This window comes from Peromyscus leucopus, chromosome 18 (assembly GCF_004664715.2).
Source record: "Peromyscus leucopus breed LL Stock chromosome 18, UCI_PerLeu_2.1, whole genome shotgun sequence".
NCBI lineage: Eukaryota > Metazoa > Chordata > Mammalia > Rodentia > Cricetidae > Peromyscus > Peromyscus leucopus.
This window is the reverse complement of record NC_051078.1, coordinates 2,373,286-2,395,155: the sequence shown is the minus strand read 5'-3', so window position 1 is coordinate 2,395,155 and position 21,870 is coordinate 2,373,286. Positions and strand designations below refer to the sequence as shown.

Genomic DNA, 21,870 nt, shown 5'->3' with positions numbered 1-21,870 from the left:
ATCTCGCTCTGTAGCCCAGGCTGGCCTCGAACTCTGAGATCCGCCTGCCTCTGCCTCCCCCGGGCTGGGGGTTAGAGCGTTTTTTTCCTGGGGAGAACCGAACTTTCGCTGCCCTAAATCGTTGATTCCAAAATGAAAACAATTGGGATTTTAACACGGGCCACTTCTCTCCATCGGTGCGAACACACGGGCCCGGTGGCACTGGCTGCAAATTCGCGTCTCGCTCGCCCGCTCGGCTGGAGGACGGATCCGGGGACGCGGGCTGCAACAGCTGCCGCTCCTCCGCCTACGGTCGGCCTCTGGGCGCGTCCCTCGGGGTCAAGGCCGCGGCTGGGCGGCTCCCGCCAGGCCCGCGCGTCCTCCCAGGAATTCACAGCCTCATTTCGGCAGCGTCACCGCAGGACGCCGGGACGACAGCTGCTCGGCTCGCTAAGGGAAGCGGAGGCTCCCCCGGGGTGGACGGGGGCGGGGCCTGACCCGGAAGCGCGCGCTGGCCCCGCCCTCCCCGGCGTCCGGCTTCCCCCTGCCACCGGCGTGCGTCGCCGACGCTCTCGCCCGCTCTCCTTCCGCCGCCATCTTGGTGCCGCGCTCTCCGCACGGTGAGTGCCGCCGGCGCCTCCGCTCTCCATCCGCCGCCATCCTCCTCCGGGCCTCCGGGGCGGGCCCGCGGGGCCGCGGGGCGCCCGTGTGCGGGGCTCCGGCGGCCGTGCCGGGGGGCTCGGCGTCCCCACGCCGTCCGCTCTCGGTGCGGCGGGCGGGGGGGAAGGTCGGGCCTGCGCACAAAATGGGGCCCGCGGCTGGGTCCGGGACGAGCCGGCGGGGAGAGCGGGGGGCAGCGGGCCGCGCCCGCCCGGAGTCGGGGCGTGGGCGGGCACGGGCGCGGGAGCCACCGCGGCGGTAGCGGGCCAGGGCGGGCGCGGCCGGGCCCCGGGGGGAGGTTCGGGGGTCGCGGGCGCCCTGCGGCCGGGGACGGAGCCCGGGGGTTCCGGGCGCGGCGGCGGCGGCGGCGTGGCTGCTTGGACGGGCCGCGGGCCAAGCCAGCGCCTGCTGCAAGCTCGGGGTTGCCAGCCGGACCGTGGGCGCAGAGGCCGCGGTGGGCCGCTGCTGCCGCCCTGGTGCGGCCCGGGGGGCTGGGGCCGCGGGGCGCCGCCGGCCGCCGGCTCAGTGCAGCGGCCCCCGGGGCAGCTTCGGTGCCTTCGGTCGCCATCTGAGGGCCGGGTCACGGGCGTCTCACGCGCTTCCCAGGAGTTTTGGGGGGGACGTTGTCTCCCGGGGGCCTCGTGGCTGGTTTTCTGGCCGCGCCGCCTCATGCAGGTTGTGTGTGTGTCTGTCTGTCTGTCTGTCTGTCTGTCTCCCGGGCCGGGCAGGGGAATTCGCCCCCCGGTTAATTCGGGCTTCCTGTTTGTCCCCTTCAGAAATGCCTGGTGAAGCCACAGAGACCGTCCCTGCTACAGAGCAGGAGTTGCCACAGCCTCAGGCTGAGACAGGTAGGTGCCCCTTAGCTCTCTTGGCTGTTAATTAAAAACGGATCCTAAAAGCCGTTTGGTGGGTGGGCAGGATGACAGACACGTTTCTGCCTTTTGGAGTTCACGGTCCTTTAATAAAAGTTTTTTAAAATGGGGTCGTAGCTTTAGTACAAGTTTTAACGGCTATCTTGCCGGCGCTGGGGGACCGCCTCAGAGGAAGAGAATAAAAAATTGTGTCTTTAAGATTTATGGACAGGTTCCCTAGCTTGCTGTGTGAGTTACACCAGCTGCTGGAAAAGCTCTTCTGTGGAATCTACGCATCTTACACGAAACCTGAGCAGGGCAGGGGCTGGGTGGCAGAGGCAGGCCAAGGAGACCTGAGCTTTGGTGAAGTTCTGGCCAGCAAGTGGCGTCCAGGTTTTAGTTAGCCGTGATTGGCACTGAGCCTCTCGTCACATGTCTGGATGAGATATGTGCTCCTTTTAAACGTGTTCTAACGAGAGCCTCAGCCTAGGTTAGTTAAGTTGAAGGGATTGATAATGCTCGGATACTTGTAGTGTACTGGAATAGTTCCAATATGTGGAACCCAAGGCTGAAATAGATGTGGCTTTCAACTGGAGTAGAATGTGGTGTGAAGATAGGCCTGAATGCTGGTTAGAACGTCTTCATGGGAAACTTGAACGTGAAATGGTCTTGCCGAGTCAGTTCTGCAGAACTAAATGAGGGGTGCCCTCTATCTACTTCGTCCTTAATTGTTACTCAATGGGCCGTTTCTGTTTTCTTTTGGATTTAAAGTTATTTATACTCAAGCATTAAAGTCCTTCCTCCCCACCTGTCTGATCTTAGCAGCTGAAGGGATTAGTCTGGCTGCTAGACCAGAAAGGAGGTGGGTGCCCTGACCTGGGCAGTCGGGAAAGGAGTGGTCTCTGGGGATCCGCAGCTGCCGAGCCAAACGAGTGAAATTCAGTTTACAAGTGTGGAGGCTGAAATTTACATGGATTTAGAATACTCTGGTTCCAGCTTTTAAAATTACTAATTTTAAAGCAGTCCTTAGTGTTGTTAAAGATAATGAGCTTGCACGTGTTAGGTATTGAAGGCATACACGATGTCTGTAACTGTAATTAGTCTTACTGGAATGAATGAGGACAAATCAGGGCATTGGTTATAGTATAAAAGCAAGTCATGTGGATCTTGTCCTGCCTTTAGATCCAGTAAAGCATATTCCATGTTTTAAATTCTAGTTAACATGTTTAGAAGTGTTTGCATTATAATTAGAAGGCTTTGGCCTACCAATTCTCCCGGAAAGACTGGTCCAGCCACCTACCTCCTTGTCCTATAAGAACTTGGGAATAAACTGGTTGAGTGGCTTGTGAGATTGGGTGTGTTGTGGATTTTTTATTAATATTTTCTAGTCTTTCTAGGTATTTATCGTTTGTTGGTTCTTTGATTTAATCCAGTGTTAGCTCAAATGGCAGAACCGCCCCCACCCCCTTTTAGAAATCTTTTCAGTGCCAAATGGTGGTCTGTTTAGGTAGCATGTTTGCTTTTTTCTAGATCAAGGGGTGGGAACCTGTATTTTTTTGTTTTTCATTATAATTCTCTTCTAAAGTATGTCTTAACAGTTTGGCTAATTTCATGATATAATTCCTACTTTCCCCTTCCTTGGGTCATAATTAATTTGTTACAATGTTTAAAGAGCTAATATTGCTGAAAAGGAGATAAGAGTATGGTAGATAGACCACTCTGGTTGAGACTTGGTGTTTAATTCTGAGTATTACATGTTGAAGAGTCTCAGCTCCAGGAGGACTGAGTTAGGCCAGGTATACACTTTCTAAAACTTATTCCAGCATAATCAGATCCCACCCGAAACCCTTTCCATTCCTCATTGTTAGCACTGCTCAGAAAGCATTGGCCAACACTTTTAATCCTGGCAGAGATAGAGACGGCTAGACCCTTCTGGGTTCCAAGCCACCTGGGGCTACATAGTGAGGCCCTGTCTAAAAACAGAGCATTGGGAATAGTGTCAGTTTTGAGAAGGAAGGGGGAAGAAGGCATGTTCTCAGTCCACTCTAGGTTGGTCTTCTAGTCCCGGCTATTTAGGAAGCTGAAGCAGGAGGATTGTAAATTCAAGGCCAGCCTAAGGGTGGGACTATCTCAAAAAAGGGCTAAGGCTATATAGTAATCTTGCCTGTCATGTGTGAAGCCCTAGGCTTAATCCCCAGTAACAGAGGGAGGGTGTGGGCCTGTGCTCCCCATTTAGAGATGAGCTAGTCTCAGACCATTTGCCCCACCTTAAAATAGTTCGTTTATTTTTGTAGAACTTGGGAAATGAGAAGGATGTAGTCCACTTAATCACTGAAATATGTACAGGGAAAGTTGATATTGCTTGTCACCTTTTTCTAATCCTGTTTGGTGACCTTCATTCTCAGAGTTAAAACTCCTTTGTTTCCTGTGAGGCATGTTACCAACTTGGGCTGCACAACTCACCTTTTTCCCCTCCCTTTATCTCCGTTTATTATTTTGTTTTTTATTTTATTTTGTTTTTGCTTTTCTCCAGCTGTGCTTCCTATGTCTTCAGCCTTGAATGTTACTGCTGCTTTAGGGCAACCTGGACCTCCCCCTCCTTGCTCCCTGGCCCCCCAACAAAGCCCTCTAGTAACTGCTAATCAGCCTTCCCCCCTCCCTTCCCCTAGTGCTTCCTCAGCCCCCTTTGGAGTCCCTTTTCCCCAGCCATCTTCGGAGACAGCTGCACCTCTGGGGACCGTCCCTCCTCCTCCAACTTTCCTGCCACACCTGATAGGGCCTCCCATCTCCCCGGCTGCCTTAGCTTTGGCCTCTCCCATGATAGGTCCAGCTCAGAAAGGGGCCCGGGCCTCCTCAGCCCCCTTGTCCCTGGTTGCCGTGGCTCCCCGCTCAGTTCAGAAGAGTCCTGTATCTCCACCTCACCCTCCCACCTCAGCTTCATCAGCTGCTGTAGCTGAGCCTGGGCCATTGCCACCTCTTGCTCCTTTAGAACCGAAGGCCTCTACCAGTCAAGTCCCCTCTCAGGTAGTCCTGGGTCTGAAAGGTGTTGCCCCGAGTCCTCCAGATGTAATCAGTGCTTCTCCTGCCCACCTTGAAGCCCCCCTGGCCTCTGTTCCACCTGCTCCTCAAACACTGTCCATCACTCCAACCATCACTTCTCCAGTCAAAGGCATCCCCATTTCCTCAGCTCTGACTCCACAAAGTATGTTAAGCCTTAACCTAAAGAGACCTGTTAGTTCACCTGCTCAAAACACTGGAACTCCCAGCACCCTCCCGGCCCCCCCTACTTCTCTGGGCTTGCATCTTCCACCTTTACATCACAGTTCTTTGGATCCTCCTATCCAACCTTTACGTCAGTCAGATCCTACAGTGAGTAACACCGTTTCTGTAGGTCATTCTGCTGTTGAGGCATCCTATCCATCTGAGAGATCTGCAGTTCCTCCCCTTCCTTCCTTCCAGGCAGGACTCCTTCTTCCTTCCAGACAGGAGCTGGTTGCTGATTCTCTGGCAGCTCTTTCAGTGGGGGCTCCATCTGTTGATGACGGCACCTCTGCTGTTACTGGTGTGCTCTGTGGCCCTCCTGGTTCCTCAGAAACGGCTACTTCATTATCTCCCAGAGCCTCTCTCATTCCCAAAGATTCTTCTAATGCCACTCAGCAGCCTTTGCTGACGACACCGATTCCTGCTTCTCAAAAAACTGCCTTAAAAGAAACTCGTGTCTCGTGTGTTGGAGCCGTCCAGCCTGCTCCGGATCGCCCTTCTGCCACTTCCACTGCACCTGCCCCTTCCGTGTCTCCTCCAGTCCCGTCAGGTCCTGCGAGTAGCAGAGACCCAGCTTCCCCTGCTGTTCTAGGAGTACCAGTTCCTCCTCTGCCAGCCACTGAAGGCCTTAGAAATCTCCCCACTTCAGTACTGGTAAATGTAGGCGCCCCCAGCTCTGCAGCCCAGGCAGGACTCCCTACCAGAAGAGACCCCACTCTGCTACCCTTGGCCCTGACAGCACATAAAGAGTCTCCTCCTCCAAGTGCGTCCTCTTTGGGGGTGCCTTCAGAAGACACTGTAACAAAGAAGGTTGCGGAAGGCCCTGCCCCTGTAGTGAGGGCAGCCCTGCGTGCTGACTCCCCCACTGCTGTTGTCAAAACAGACCCTGTCAGTCTGTCTGTCAAGTGTTCTCTCGCTGCCCCAGCAATGGCTCCATCTCTTCTAGAGTCTTCTGATCCCGAAGAGCTGGCTCCTAAGACTGCCAAAGGTACATCTGCTTCTAAAACATCCACTCCTACCACTTCACCTCTGGCTCCTTTAGCCTCTGCAGGTTGTCCTATGGCTCCATCTATGGCTTGTCCCCCCGCAAATGTTTCTGCTTCTGTGACCACTTTGGCATTGGCCCCTGAAATTCGCAAGTCTGTACACTTTCCTGCTCCTCCCCCAGCTGGGATTTCTTTTTCCGGTGCAAAGAAAGTTGATGGTGTTTCCTCTATGGCATCTTTGGCCTCCTCTCCTGAAGGGCACCCAGGAGACTCTGGTGCTTCTGTGTCTTTGAAAGGCACTCTGGTTTATCCAACTGACTCCCCATCTTCTTTAGAGACTGGTGTGTCTCCTCAGACTAAAAGGCCACCGTCTAAGAAGGGTTCTGCTATCCCAGATGTCTCTCCTGCAAACCTGTCATCTCCTCTTTCTCCACCTGAGCTTGCCTTCCTTCCTGGGGCTAGTCTTTCTTTTCAAGGCCCTAAAGACTCACTTAAGCTTTCTCCTGTTTCTCCATCCTCCAAAGGGGCCCCTGTTCCTTCAACTGTGACTCCTCCCTTCCCTGAAGGGGCCCTAGTGGAGACTTCTACATCCCCCCAAAAGGTCCCAGCAGAAATTACTCCTTCCCCCCTAAAGACCACAGAAGCTACAGCTTCCAAACTGGACTCTGTAATCCAGCCTCCCAAAGTGGCCCCTATTGTACCAGATGTGATTCCCACCTCTTCTAAAAAGACTCCAGTCCCCAAAGATACTTCAGCAACCCTGTTGCTCCAAAGTGTCCCAGCTGTGACATCTTTGTCTCCCCCAAAGGCCCCTGCAGCCCCATCTCCTACTAGAGCCCCCATTGCTCCAACTGAGATTTCCCCTTCCCTCAAAAATGCCCCAACAACTGCAACCCCCAAAGAAGCTTTAGCAACCTTATCTCCCAAAGTTGCCACTGCTGTCCCAGGTTTGACTTCTCCCTCCCAAAAGACTCCAATATCAATATCCCCTAAGGATGCCTCAGCTATGCCTTCCAAAAAGGCACCAGAAAGTGTAGCTTCCAAAGTGTCAGCACCCCAGTTCCCCAGAGAGGCCCCACCTGCACCAGCTGCGGCTCCTCCCTCCCCACCAAAGTCTCCAGCAACTGAAGCATTCGGTGAGGTTCTAACAAGCCCACCCTCCAAAGGTACCCCTCCTGTCTTAGCTGAGGGTCCTACCTCCCCTAAAAGGGCTCCCAAAACTGCAGCCCCCAAAGAAATACCACCCGAAGGGGTCACAGCTACGCCACTAGAGAGTTCACCCTCCCCAAAAAAGAGCTCAAAAACTGTAGCCTCCAGTGAGAATTCAACCTCGTCCAAAGGGTCCCCTAAGATTGCAGCCCCCAAAGAAACTCCAACCCCTTCAGGCGGGGTCACCACTGTGGCACTGGAGATTTCTCCCTCCAAAACTGGAGCCCCAAAAGAAGTTCCTGTGACCCCATCTCTCAAAGGTGAACCTGCAACTCTAGCTCAGAGTCCTACCTCCCCTAAAAAGGCTCCCAAAACTACAGCACCCAAAGAAACTCCACCCGAAGGGGTCACAGCTGTGCCACTAGAGATTTCTCCATCCCCCAAAAAGTCCTCAAAAACTGTAGCCCCCAAGGAAAATTCAGCAACTCCATCCCAAAAAAAGTCCACAAAAACTGCAGCCCCCAAAGAAATTTCAACCGCACCTTCTGAAGGGGTCACTGCTGCTCCATTGGAGACTGCTCCTTCCCCCAAGAAGGCCCACAAAATTGCAACCCAGAAAGAGGGGCCTGGGACCCCATCTTCCATAGGTGCCCCTAATACCCTAGCTCAGAGTCCTGCCTCCCCTAAAAAGGCCCCTAAAACTGCAGCCCCCAAAGAAACCCCAGCAACCCCATCTCCTGAAGGCATCACAGCCGTGCCAGTGGAGATCCCCCCCTCCCCTAAGAAGGCCCCCAAGACTGCAGCCCCTAAAGAAAATTCAGCAGCATCTTCCCATAAAAAGGCTCCTAAAACTGCAGCCCCCAAAGGAACCCCAGCAACTCCATCTCCTGAAGGCATCACAGCCGTGCCAGTGGAGATCCCCCCCTCCCCTAAGAAGGCCCCCAAGACTGCAGCCCCCAAAGAAAATTCAGCAGCGTCATCTCCCAAAAGGCCGCCCAAAACTGCAGCTCCCAAAGAAGCTCCAACAACCCCATCTCTTGAAGGGGTCACAGCTGTTCCACTAGAGATTTCTCCATCCTCCAAAAAGTCCTCAAAAACTGCAGCCCCCAAAGGAGCTTCAACTCCATCTTCTGAAGGGGTCACAAATGCGACACAGGAGAGCCCTCCTTCCCCTGCTACCCTAGCTGAGAGTCCTGCCTCCCCTAAAAAGGCTCCCAAAACTGTAGTCCCCAAAGAAACCTCAGCAACACCATCACCCCAAAGGGCTCCCAAAACGGCAGCCCCCAAAGAAACTCCGGCCATGCCACTAGAGACTCCTCCCTCCCCCAAAAAGACCTCAAAAACTGCGACCCCCAAAGAAACCTCAGCGACGTCATCCCCCCAAAGGGCCTCTAAAGCAGCAGCCCCATCTTCTAAAGGGGCAACAGTTGCCCCACTGGAGACTCCTCCTTCCCCCAGAAAGACCCCTAAGCTGTCAGGACCCAAAGAAACACCCACAGTCCCATCTCCCGAAGGGGTCACAGCTGGACCACTAGAGATTTCTTCGTCTCCCAGAAAGGCCCCCAAAATGGCAGGCCCTAAAGAAATTCCAGCAAAACCATCTCCCGAAGGAGTCACAGCTGTACCCCTGGAGATTTCTCCTTCCTCCAAAAAGACCTCAAAAACTGCAGTCCCTAAAGAAAATGCAGCAGTATCGTGCCCAAAAAAGTCCCCCAAAGCTGCAGCACCCAAAGAAACTTCAACCCCATCTCTTGAAGGGGTCACTAGTACTCCACTGGAGACTGCTCCCTTTCCCCAAAAGGCCCCTAAGATGGCAGGACCCAAAGAAGCACCAGCAGTATCTGGGGTCACCATTGCACCACAGGAAAACCCTCCCACCCCACAGAAGCCCTCAGCCTCTGCAGCCTCCAGAGCCCTCCCTGCTGACAGGCAGGGGGTTGCTGGCTCCCCCAGGGAGACTCCAGTAACCACGCCTGCTCCCCCAGTCAAGAACCCTTCCCCTCATAAAAAGGCCCCAATGCCTGTAGCTCTTAAAGAAGCTCCAGCAGCGCCGTCTCCCGGTGCTGCCCCTGCTGTGATTCCTCCCTCTCCCTCAAAGACTCCCAAAACACCATCGTCCAAAAAGGCACTCAAGAATTCAGCCCCCAAAGAGAGTCCGGCAAGTCCCTCCCTTGACGTTGCCACCACCTCCCTGCCAGAGATGGCTCCCTCTCCGCCAAAGGCCCCCGCAGCCCTGTCTCCTGCAGGTGCTTCCACTGCCCCAGCTGTGGCTCCCCTTTCCCCCAGTCCCCCCAGTAAGACCCCAGCTCCCACATCTCCTGAAAGGACCCCCATTGTCCCAGCTCCTAAAAAGGCCCCAGCAACGGAGACTTCCAAAGAGATTTCAACAGCTCTATCTCCCAAAGGGGCCCCTGCTATCTCTTCTGTGGCTTCTGTCTTCCCCAAAGAGGTACCGACATCCTCATCTTCCCAGAGGGCTCCAGCCCCCAAGGAGACCTCAGCAACTTCAACCTCCAAAGGAGTTCTTGCCCCCGCCATTAACGCTCCTTCAGCTCCAAAAGAGGCCCCACCCTCCAAAAGGCCCTCTACTCTCCCAGCTATGAGTCTCCCCTCTAAAGCGGTCTCCATTCTCTCCTCCATCACTTCTTCCTCCCCCAAAGACTCCCCTACTCCCCCAGCCTCTGTCACAGGTAGCACAGGGACTGTTGGCCCTCAGGCATCTGAAACGCTCCCAGCCAAGAAAGACCCTCCAGCTCTCAAAGAGGTACTGGCTGCCCCCACTCCAGAAAGTGCTCTGGTCAGCACTGCTCCCCTTCAGAAAGGCCCAAGAGCCAAGAAGAACTCTGCTTCCCCTAAGTGCTCAGATCCCTCTGCTAAGAAAGATACAAAGGGCCTCCTTTCTGCAGTAGCTCCAGCCCCTCTGACAGTCCCTGTGGAGAAAGACTCGTCAAAAACTTCAAAAGCTCTGCCTGTTTTCCCTGCAAAAGACAATGATTGTCTCCATTCCCCAAAGAGTCCTGTGGATGCTTCTCCTGAGTCTCAGATCACTCCCCCTCTGGCAGCAGTTACTTCTGACAAAGCCCTCCCTGAAGCTGGGTCAGCAGCATCTGGGGCTCCAAAGCCTACCCCACCAGCCTCCCTGACTCTTGCTCCCTCCCCAGTTCCCCCTCTGCTTCCTAAACAGCCATTTCTTCAGTCCTCACCTGGGTCGGTGCTGGAATCATCCTCTAAGCTCCCAGCCCCTGCTGATGAGGATGAGCTGCCGCCTCTGATTCCCCCGGAAGCAGTCTCTGGGGGAGTGCCTTTCCAGCCGGTCCTCGTCAACATGCCCACCCCTAAACCTGCTGGGATCCCTGCCCCAGCCCCCTCTGCCAAGCAGCCTGTTCTGAAGAACAACACGGGTATTTGCCTTGGTGTGCTGTGTGCATGGTGTTGCCCACACCCTCTGGGGCTGCCCACCAGTACTAACTAGGACGCGTCGCTTGTCCAGTACGTCTGCTTGGGTGTGGGCCTAGTCCATAGAGTGACAACTAAGTGTAGACGCTCTAGGAGTGTGGAACTAAGTCTTGGTTTCTATCATCTCAGATAAAGTGAGCCAGGCTAAGCCCTGGGTCTAACAATCCTTGATGGCCTGCCTGAGCTGATAGTGAAAACCAAGACCACCAGGCCTTTAGTGTACTCTGATTCCTACCACATCACTAACCCTGTCCCTGGGCCTGGAGTTTGCTTTTTTAAAAATAAACAGAAGGGAAACCTTGAAGCTGTTTTGTTTTATTTTGTTTTAGACTTAGTAACTAACTACCAGTTGCCCAGGGACTTCCTTTTCTTAAAAACGTAGAGACGTGCTTTTTCCTGACCTATGAATGGTGTGGGTGTATGCTTTCTTCCCCTTCCAGTAGAATTTACTGATGCTTGGCCTTTCAATTGAAGGAAAATTAAGATGTGTGAATTGTATTTGGAAGTGGGGGAGTCACGGGTCTGTATCTAGTAGAGGTGAGAACTGTTAGAGCTTAACAACATGGAGGCATTCCAGTGATGGGGTGAAATTCTTTCAGTGACTGGTTTGAAAGGCAGACTGTGTGTCCACAGCTGCTTCTGACCTTCCAACCTCATTTTAAAGGGTTTCACTTAATTTGTCTAAACGTTCCTGGATGACTGGGCTGGGGTGAAGTTTGGAATCACGTGATACTTGGTGCTTGTGCCAAGAAGTGGAGACCTGGGGACAGAAGACAGTTACACCCGTGACTGAGAATGTTCCTCCAGTGGAGGCCTGCAAGTCAGAGGCCTCAGGCTGGGTCGCAGAAGGCATTTAGCTTCATAAGGCCTTGCAAAAAGCAGCGGGAGCTAGTTCAGGCAGGCCACGATGAGGTGCCACCTTTTAAAATTCTGTTGTAACTAAAAGTTTTCTGTCATCTTAGGGTCAGGAACAGAATCCGACAGTGATGAATCAGTACCAGAGCTCGAGGAACAAGACTCCACACAGACAACCACACAACAAGCCCAGGTACTTGTTCTCTTAATAATTTACATTGAGTCAGGAAAGTACTAGAAGACAAGTGTCATAGCCAGGACCTATAATCTGAGACCGAGGTGTTGCGTAAAGCCAGGTCTCAAAAAAAGGGAGGGTCTGGAGAACCAAGATTGATTATAACAGACATGACTGTTTGAACTGTGAATTTTTGTAAAGTAAAACCACATGGAAACAAGCATCCTAAACTTGGGATCTGTTCAACTCAAAACTCTTGTCTTCTCAGCTGGCTGCAGCAGCTGAAATCGATGAAGAACCTGTCAGTAAAGCAAAACAGAGTCGGAGTGAGAAGAAGGCAAGGAAGGTAATGCAGTGGAGTATTATTTTAGCTGTGTGCGTTTCTTTAGCTCCGTGAAGCTGTGCTACTGTGCCTAAAACACCTGATGGTCTAATAAAGAACTGGCCCATAGCAAGGCAGGAGAAAGGATAGGCTGGGCTGGCAGGCAGAGAGAATGTGTAGACAGGGAAAAATCTGGGATTGGAGAGCTAGCTAGCAGCCAGAGGAGGAGGACTTCAGGGTCAGCCACACAGCCAGCCACGGAGTAAGAGTAAGATTTACAGAAGCAAGAAAACAGGAAAAACCCAGAGACAAAAGGTAGACGGGATAATTTAAGTTAAGGAAAGCTGGCCAGAAACTAAGCCAAGCTGGGCATTCATAATTAAACATGAGCCTCCATGTGTGATTTATTTGGGAGGTGGGTGGTGGGCTCCACAAAAGAGTAAAAACCCCCAACAACAAGGTAAGGTGGAGTTATCAATAAGGATTGAAGTTCTGGGGTGCTGCTACCTATAATCCCAGCCCTTGTGACACCACGGCAGAAGGATTAGGCATTAAGGGCTAGCTGTGTAGGAAGTTCAGAGCTAGTTTAGGGTACATGGGACTGTCTCCACAAATAAGGCACCATGGTACAACTGGTAATTGCTGCAGCTGAAAACACTCAACTAGTCTTCCCTTAATAAATGTAACCCAGGAAAAGTGCTGTGGGTGTTGAATGTGATATTATGTTTGTTTCTTTTTTTAAGCTGCTTCTCAAGTTAGAAACTTAATGTTCTTTTCTCTTCTTTAGGCTATGTCCAAACTGGGTCTTCGACAGGTTACAGGGGTTACTAGAGTCACTATCCGGAAATCTAAAAATATCCTCTTTGTCATCACAAAACCAGATGTCTACAAGAGCCCAGCTTCAGACACCTACATAGTTTTTGGAGAAGCCAAGGTTGGTGAATGGTGAGGGTTTGGGGTGATTTGCTCCAGACCAGTATTACTGTTATTTGGGGTCAGATGTTTGGCCCCTTCTCATGCAGTTGTGATACCAAAAATCTCTAGACACAGCTCGCTTACTTCTTCCTACACAGTGAGTCCAAAGTGAGGGCAAATACTCTGTTAACAAACAGTACATGGCCTGAGGTGCGGTTTCTACCTAGACAAACAGATGTACTCATGTGCCTCTGTTCTCTGCCCTGTAGATTGAAGATTTGTCTCAGCAAGCACAGTTAGCAGCTGCTGAGAAGTTCAAGGTTCAAGGTGAAGCTGTTTCAAACATTCAGGAAAATACTCAGACTCCGACTGTACAAGAGGAGAGTGAGGAGGAAGAGGTATGCCACAGTCTTGTGAACTTTTATTTAGTCTGTCTGTGTTGGCAGATTGTGCTTCAAAATACTGCTGAAGTTGTTCTTTATTAAGACTCTCTTCCCCCTTAGGTTGATGAGACAGGTGTGGAGGTTAAGGACATAGAACTGGTCATGTCACAAGCAAATGTGTCACGAGCAAAGGCGGTCCGAGCCCTGAAAAACAACAGTAATGATATTGTAAATGCTATTATGGTAAGTGGCCCGTCTCTGTTCCTTCCCTCCCAGTCACTTAGGAGGCTTCATTCCAAAGCCTGAGATGCCTTAGAATATAATGACCTGTTTGCCTATAAACGCCTCTAATATCTTTTTCCCCCCCTTTTACAGGAATTAACAATGTAACTATTTGACTGCAAGGACACTTCCATTCTCTGCCTCCCCCCTCCCTTTTTTGGTGTTTCGAAAGTGGAACTACAGCTTGGTTTGAAATTTGTACTGTTTCTATCACTAATAAAGCTATGGCTTCTTGTTGGATGAACTCAGTAGGTGCTTGGTCTCTTCCCTGAAAGTAAATTGAAGGTGCTCAATTTTAATACTACCACCACCTTCAGGCGTGTGTGTGTGTGTGTGTGTGTGTGTACACTATGTAGACGATTATTTTTAAAAAAATTTTTTGTTGATCTGGCCAGGCATAGTGGTGCATGCCTTTAATCCCAGCGTTTAGGAGGGAGGAGGATCTTTGAGTTTGAAGACAGTCTACTCTACATAGTGAATTTTAGAGCTATATCATGGAGAGACCCTATCTTCCCCCTCTAGGTGACAAGTAATCAGCACACCTATTTTGTTGATTTTGAGACAGGGCTCAAACTATAGCCCAAGCTGGCCCAGAAGGGCTCAAATTCATGTCTATTCTTTTGCGCCCACCCCCTGTATGTTGGGATCATAGGTGTGAGCCACCACACCTGTTTTGGATTTTGTTGTTTGGGGCAGGAGACATAGCTTAGCAGGTATGAGTACTGACTTCTCTCCCTGAGGATCCAGGTTCACTACTGTCTGAGGTGAGCTCAGGAGATCCAGTGCCCTCTTCTAATATCTGGCACCAGGCACCCCGGTGATTGATGCACCAGACAAGTCTTGTCAAGAGTTGCCGCACTTATTTGCGTGGGGTGTGTGTGCATGATGTGGAGGGCCCCACCCCCCAATGACACTAAGAAGACGGCTTGCCAGAGTCCATTCTGTTCACCACATGGACTTGGGAATAAACTCAGGTGTCAGGCTTGTCACCTTACCCATTTTGCCAACCACCTAATTGTTTTGTTTTGAGACGGTCTCTACATATCCCTGTCTGTTCTGGAAGTCACTAGGTAGACCAGGGTTTTCTTGAATTCACAAAGATCTATTTCCCAAGTGCTGGATTTAGGTGTGCATAACCTCTCACCATTTTTGAGACCTACTATGTGCCTGTCATTGGCTACACCAGTCCTTATAATCAAGAAACTTGTTCGTCCATGTCTTGGATTCTACTGCTGTGTAGAGACGCCATAACCGTGGTTGGTTGGTTGGTTGGTTTTGGTTTTTCTAGACAGTTTCTCTGTGTAACAGTCCTGGCTGTCCTGGAACTCGCTTTGTAGCCCTTGAACTCAGAGATGTGCCTGACTCAGCCTCCTGATTATTGGGATTAAAGGCATGTGCCGCCACTGCCTGGTGACCACAGCTACTCTTATAAAAGAAACTATTTAATTGGGGCTGACTGGCTTCCAGTTTCAGATACTCAGTAGTCATGGCGGGAAGGGTGGGGCATGCAGGCAGACACGGAGTTCTGCATCGGGATTGGCAGGCATCAGGAAGGAAATGCCACACTGGGCCTGGCTTGATCATCTGAGACCTTTTAGCCTACCCCCAGTGACATCCATGACAAGAACTGTCTTCTAGCAGAAAGAGGATCATGAGTTCAAGGCAATTCTAGATTGCATAGTTCCAAACCAACTCCAACAAAGTTGGAGCCTGTCTCAAAAAAACCTATAAACTGTTAGGCTAGTGGGCTTCCTGTAACAGGGTAGTGGGGGAACCGCTTGGGCCTAGCATGGTGTCGGACCCAGTAACAGCACTGGAGATGGGGAGCAGGAGGGTCAGGTGTTCAAGATTATCCTTGGCCACATACCAGGTTTGAGACCAGCCTATGATGTAGGAGACTGTCAGAAAAGGGTGACATGAAGTGAAGAAATGCTGATTTTGTGAAGGTTCAAACACTGTTGCAAGGCTGAGCGTGAAGACAGGAGCAAGTGGAACAAAACTCACGTAATGGAAGCTAAAAAGCAAAAGAGGGATCCTGATGTGTTTCTGAAGTTGACATATCAGAAGGGACTAAGCCTTCAACATGGGAGCTCTTGGGTTGATCAGGATTAATCAGGATTTATTTCAAGCACTGGGCTTAGTGGAGGATCTCTGAGTTCGAGGCCAGCCTTGTCTACAAAGTGAGTTCCAGGACAGCCAGGACTGTTACACAGAAACCTTGTCTCAAAAAGAAACAACAAAACCAAGTCTAGCTAGGTGGAAGTGTCACACACCTTTGATCCCAGCACTCAGGAGGCAGAGGCAGGCGGATCTCTTGAGTTTGGGCCAGCAAAGGCTACACAGAGAAACCCTGTCTCAAAAAAAGTCTCAGGTCAGTCTCATTTAAAAGGGTTTGGGGAAAACCGGCTTTTTGTTGTTTGTAGAACTAAATTTAAACACCTTAAACACCACTGAATTTGCTTTACACATATCCAATGCTCTTCTTTTGGTTTTATGAGGCTGGCTTCAAACTCCTCAGTATGACCTTCTTTGCCTCTATCAGCTTTCTTCCTTTGCATTCTGTGGCTTCTTTAATCCTGTAACATTCTAAAGTGTTGTGTTCTGAGAGTTAATATCAAAATTAAAATTGGGATAAAGGAGCTGGGCAGTGGTGGCACTCTGGGAGGCAGAGGCAGGTGGAGTTCCAGGTCAGCAGAGGACCCGGGTTTGTTCCCCGGCACCCACAGGCTGCAACGCTAGTTCCAGCAAAGCCAACGACTTTTTCTGGCCTCTTTAGGCACCAGACATGCATGTGATTAACACACAGGCACACTTAAAAACCTAAACACCACCCCCTCCCAACATACTCTTAAAAATTGTTAATTCACATAACCAAAAAGTTGATGTTGTCAGTCTCCAGCCCCTCATGAGTTCTGATGCAGGCTTTCGCTGCAGCCTGTAATGACCTGGATCTGAACCACACCTCAAACTCAAGATTCTCCCTCTTAAACTTCGGAGTACAGCCTTACAAGCTTGAGCCACCATACCTAACAGGTTTTGTCTTTGGGGAGTTTCACTTTGTAAAGCCAGGCTGGCCTCCAGCTCCCAGCAATCCTGCTTCAGCTTGGCATGAGCTAGCACATCTGTCTGTGAATGTGTTCCTGTGAGTGCATCCACTGTGTGTATTTGCATGTGCATGGAAGCCAGAGATCAGTGTTAAGGGTCTTCCTTAGTTCTCCACTTTTATAGCCTTGGCTGGCCTGGAAGTAGCTGGGTAGACCAGGCTGACCTCAAACTGCCTCCCAGATACTCCCAAATTCTATACCCAGGGTCTCCCACTGAACCTGAATGAATTTGGCTAGAATAGCTTATCATCATCCTAGGGATCCATCTGTTACTAGGACTAGGGTTACAGATGGACACTGCTTCATCTGCGGTTTGTTTTTAACATGAGTGCTACTAGAGAGCTGAACCTAAGTCTTTTTAATTGTTTTTTTGAGTCAGGGTTTCTCTGTGTAGTTTTGGTGCCTTTTCTGGAACTCACTCTGTAGCCCAGGCTGGCTGAACTCACAGAGATCCGCCTGGCTCTGCCTCCCAAGTGCTGGGATTAAAGGCGTGCTCTGCTGCTGCCGCCGCCGCCGCCACCACCACTACCACCCAGCTAAGTCTTCTTTCTTAATGTGGCGAGCGCTTTCCCACCTGAGCCCCCTCTCAGCTGCCTGTACGTACACATGTACTCTGAAAGGCGATGGTTGAGGTATGGGCGATTTGAGCACAGTAATGAAGTCAGTCACCAATGTTTAGGTGTTGAATTAAGGGGAGAATTGAAAGCATTTCCCCTGGTGTCATCACCAAGAGCAAAGCCAGATTTGAATTCTCTACCTCACTCTCCCATCTACTCTGGCTGTGTGAGTCTGAGTCTGCCTGGAGATCTAAAGTCTGTCTGTCTGTATCCCTGACAAAGGGCTTTGCTCTTTGTTTTTAAATAGAACAAAGCACCACACGGGGCAGGAATGAAGGCTACTTTACAAACGTCTTTAACAGCATTTTACAAGGGATTGAGTAACTAACTCCAACTGACCAAGATAACTAATCCTGTGAAGCAGTATCTGAATAATGGTCTCAGCATGTGTGATGGATATTCATTTTATAAATCTATTCGCTGTTTTCAGCAAATGACTATCACAGCATGCGTGTACATATGAATTACTCATAGAACAGGGACAGAGAAGAGTATAAATTTAAGATTAAAGCTATGTATTAGCTTAGGTTGTAAAAGTTGATTACATAGAAAATCCAAGGCAAGTAAGGCTGGTTGTTACACTGTTCTCTTAAAGGCAGGTTAAACAGGCCAAGTACAGTACAGAAACAGTCTTAGTTAAGTGACCTCAAGTTGTATTATTGAGTATGGCTGTAAGGTCCAGCAAAAATTCCAGTCTCAGGATATTTTTATAGTTATGCATTGCCACAGAGATAACGTATACTACCTTGCAAGAATAATTTTTTCAATATTTTTTCTTTGATGTTTAAACCTTTTAAAGCCTCTTCCTCTAGAAATATTCTTGCTAACGGTGGGCCCCTATTTATAGACCGTAGAATTACCAAATCAAACTTCAGAACATGAGAAAGCTCAAACAAGGCACAGTAGTTTACCTCGCCGTTATCGTCATATTGATGTTTCTAAATTGTAAGAAAATAAAGTCGAAGGCAGGAGACAACACAGTAACCCTGTGTTTGAGTTTACCTCGCCGTTATCGTCATACTGATGTTTCTAAATTGTAAGAAAATAAAGACGAAGGGCAGGAGACAACACAGTAACCCTGTGTTTGAGTCTTGACCTTGCCCCAGTCAGAAATTGATTTGTCAGTACAAACCTGTTACAACTTGGGTCACAGGCTAATGGTTGAGACTACAGCTAAAGGCATGAAGTCTAATGTGAAATCCATTGAGATGGGGTTGGGAAAGACCGAAGCAAGCAAAGGAATGGGGTAGAGGAGGAGTGGATTATGGGTTGCCATGCAGTGGACCTGAATCTTCCAGAGTGTCTCACAAAAGACAGTTGTTTCCAAAGAACTTTTGATAAGGGAAACTCCCAGAAATTTGGGGCTGAGTTCTGAATGTTACCTTCTAGTCTGTTACTTTACTTTCAATTCATCTGTATTTTGTTACCAAGCTGTTCAAGGTCAACAGCTTCCCATCGTTAGAGGAACCTAATGCGATTGGCCCAGCACCGCCGTTGTTAGCCTACTTTGTCTTTCACGGTACTGGGCGTTGAACCGAGACCGCCACACTCGCACCCTCCCTAGACGCACCTGAGAGCAGCTGTCCAGGCTGGCGACCCTGAACTTGAGATTCTCTGGCCTTGGCCTGTGATTACAGGCCTGTACTACCTGTGACCTACCTTGTTAAATTTTTGTTTAGTCTCATACAGTCCAGGCTGGCCTTAACTGGCTTAGCTGAGAATGGCCTTGAATGCCTGATCCACCCCCTACCCTCAGTGCCAGAATTACAGTCACAGGCAGGTACCATGCTCTGTTTCCTTCTTAAGCTTAACTTTAATAATTTCCCTACACTTTGGGGTCCATATGCAGAGGTTAGCAAACTACTGCTTGCAGACCAAATCTAACACCTTTCATCAGATCTTATCCAATCAGAGTAACGAGTGACATATTTTTAATGGTCAGGAAGACAGGTAACTCATGCTTGTAATCCCAGCACTTGGGAGATAGGCAGGCAGATCTTTGGGTTTGAGGCCAACCTGATCTACACAGTGAGTTACAGGACAGTTAGAGGGCTACATAGACCCTGTCTCAAAGGAAAAAAAAAAACAAAAAACTAGGAATACAACTCAACTGTAGGGTGTTTGCTTAGCATGTGTAAAACGCTGTGTTTAATACCCAGTACTGAAAAAACAATGTATTTCAAGCTGGTGATGTTTAGCCCAGTATTGGAATGTTTGCCTAGCATATACAAGATCCCTGGTTCAAGCCAGGTGGTGGGGAAGCACACTTAATCCCAGCACTTGGGAGGCAGAGGCAGGAGTATCTCTGAATTTGAGAACAGCCAGTTCCAGGACAGCTGGGACTACACAGAAAAAAACTTGTCTCAAAAAAAAACAACAATGTGTGTGTATGCACATATACAGACATGTATCTTTATTAAACGTAGCCTCATTGACATACACGTTGTCTTCACAGTTCTATAGCAGCAGAGTTGAAAGAAGTTTTGACAGTCTTATAGCCCAAGTGTATACACTTTCAGACTTGCAGTGTAGCCAAGGCTGGCGCTGAGCCGCTGACCCTCCTCCCTCTACCTCTTGAATGCTGCAGTTACAGGTTTATGCCACATACAGCAAAAGCACAACTTCTTCAATTTTTGCCAGTGATCACAGAACAAATTTTTTTTTTTTTTTTTTTTTTTTGGTTTTTCGAGACAGGGTTTCTCTATGTAGCTTTGCGCCTTTCCTGGAACTCACTTGGTAGCCCAGGCTGGCCTCGAACTCACAGAGATCCGCCTGGCTCTGCCTCCCGAGTGCTGGGACTAAAGGCGTGCGCCACCACCGCCCGGCTAACAGAACAAATTTTTATACAACCTGGGTATGTATATAAGTATATAAAAAGTAATACAAGGTAAACATTTACTGATTAATCATAATTTTTTGAAACAGTTCTTTGGTATACACGTAATTTTACAGCTTATAAAGATGAAGGCAATCTTACATACTAATGATGTTATGCTTATTTCAAATGAAATCTTGGGTGCTGGAGAGACTGCTGAGGCCTTAAGAACACATACTGCTGTAGTAGAGAGCCTACATTTAGTTCTGAGCACCACATGGGCAGCTCATAATTGCCTGTAACTACAACTTTAGGGGATGTGACACCCTCTTCTGGCCTCTGAAAGTTAACTCTACTCATGCACATACATACACAAATGCTTTGCGTGGGAGGTGGAGGCAAGGTCTCCTTATATAGACCAAGCTGTCCTTGAACTTACTGTGTAGACCAGGGTGGCCCTGAACTCCCAGAGATGTCTCTGCCTATGTTCTGGGATTAAAGGCATACATACACCACCACACTTGGCAAAATTCATTTAATTTTAAAAGAACATTTTATGTGGCTGGAGAGATGGCTCAGTAGTTAGAGCATTTGCTGCCCTGGCAGAGGATCCAGGTCGAGTTCCCAGCACCCACACACATAACTTTCTGTAACTCCAGGTTCAGAGGATCCTATGCCCTCCTCTGTCCTCCACAGACATTGCATTCACATGGTGCACACAGATACATAGATGCAGGCAAATCACCCACACACATAATTTTTTAATTCATGTGTATGTGGGTTTGTGTCTTGTGTATGTGAGAGAGAGTGAGTTTATGTGTGTTAGTGTCCACAGAGATCACATATCTTCTGGAGCTGAAGTTACAGGTGGCCGTGAGATGTTTGACATGGGTGCTGGAAAGTGAACTTGGGACCTTTATAAGGGCCATGTGTGCTCTTAACTGCAGAGCCATCTCTCCAAACCCTCCAACGGTAGTTTTAAAAACTGAATATTCTGCTGGGCAGTGGTGGCCCGTGCCCTTAATCCCAGCACTTGGGAGGCACTGGCAGGTGCTTAGGGTCTTAGGGAGAGCAGACAGTGCTCTTAACGCCCAGCCATCTCTCCAGCCTGGAAAGTTTCCTCCAGCTACGATGGTCCTTTTGTGCTTCCAACAATTTTGTATTTCCATCGTAATAGTTGGTCTTTTCTCTTTTGGGGTGTGGTAGTAGTGGTAGTGCCATGGACTGAACCCAGGATTCACCCATGCTAGGCAAGTACTCTACTCACTGAGCTACATCCCAGGGACAGGATCTCTCTTAAAGCCCTGATATACAAACCAGACTGGCCTAGAATTCAGAGGTCCACCTGCCTCTGACCCTGGACAAATGTTGGGATTAAAGACATGGAGCCAGACCCCCAGCTCTTTTAAAATTTTGAGAGAGCTGGAGAGATGGTTCAGCAGTTAGGAGCACTGGGTGCTCTTCTTAAAACCAGGTTCTATTCCCAGAACCTACATGGTTCACAACTCCAGTTCTAGAGGATCTCCTGCCCTCTTTTGACCCCCATCAGGCACACACATGGTATACATATTGGCAAAATACTTAACAAACCTCAGAAAAAAAATTAAAAATCGCGATTTTGAAGCAGGGAAGTTGCCCAGATTGTCTTCAAACAATATGCAGCCCAGACTGGCCTGAAGGTTGCCCCGGTTTCCTCAATTGAGATTACAAGCCTATGCCACTATGCTGGACTTTCTTTTCCCTGACGGGTGGTAAGATTCTCAGAATCGTAGTATTTCAGTTACCTGGCACTTGGGAAACAGGATCAGGACTACACGGTCAATATCGCCTAAGAGTCTGGGCTAAGTGATACCAACAGCATTAAACAAAACGAAAAAGCCTGTAATCCCAGCACATCAGGATTACCCTGGATTTGCAGCCAGCCTGTACTGCATTGTGAGTTTGGGCCAGCCTGAACTACAGGAAGACAAAACACAAGCTTTTATCTATTTATATCCCTGTTCGCCGTACTGAGCCTAACGCCCCCATTTTGCAGATCTGAAGACAGTTTTCATTGCACG

The 21,870-nt window shown here is 49.5% G+C and overlaps 1 protein-coding gene across 5 annotated transcripts; it reads left to right on the top strand.

Moving 5' to 3' along the window:
* The first annotated feature begins 490 nt into the window (after positions 1–490).
* On the top strand, positions 491–13,522 carry Naca (nascent polypeptide associated complex subunit alpha). 5 transcript variants are annotated; one of them, XM_037196682.1, is made up of 9 exons: positions 491–599; positions 1,416–1,487; positions 4,024–5,739; positions 11,305–11,390; positions 11,641–11,718; positions 12,482–12,628; positions 12,879–13,007; positions 13,113–13,235; positions 13,368–13,522. In XM_037196682.1, exons 2-9 carry the CDS (start codon positions 1,418–1,420, stop codon positions 13,380–13,382), a joined length of 2,364 nt encoding a protein of 787 aa, XP_037052577.1. In that variant the 5' UTR covers positions 491–599; positions 1,416–1,417; the 3' UTR covers positions 13,383–13,522. The 5 variants fall into 5 exon arrangements, with proteins under 5 accessions (XP_037052577.1, XP_037052578.1, XP_028717426.1 ...); XM_037196683.1 differs by having other exon boundaries at positions 493–599; positions 5,698–5,739; XM_028861593.2 differs by lacking the exon at positions 4,024–5,739 and having other exon boundaries at positions 493–599.
* The last annotated feature ends 8,348 nt before the right edge of the window (positions 13,523–21,870 follow it).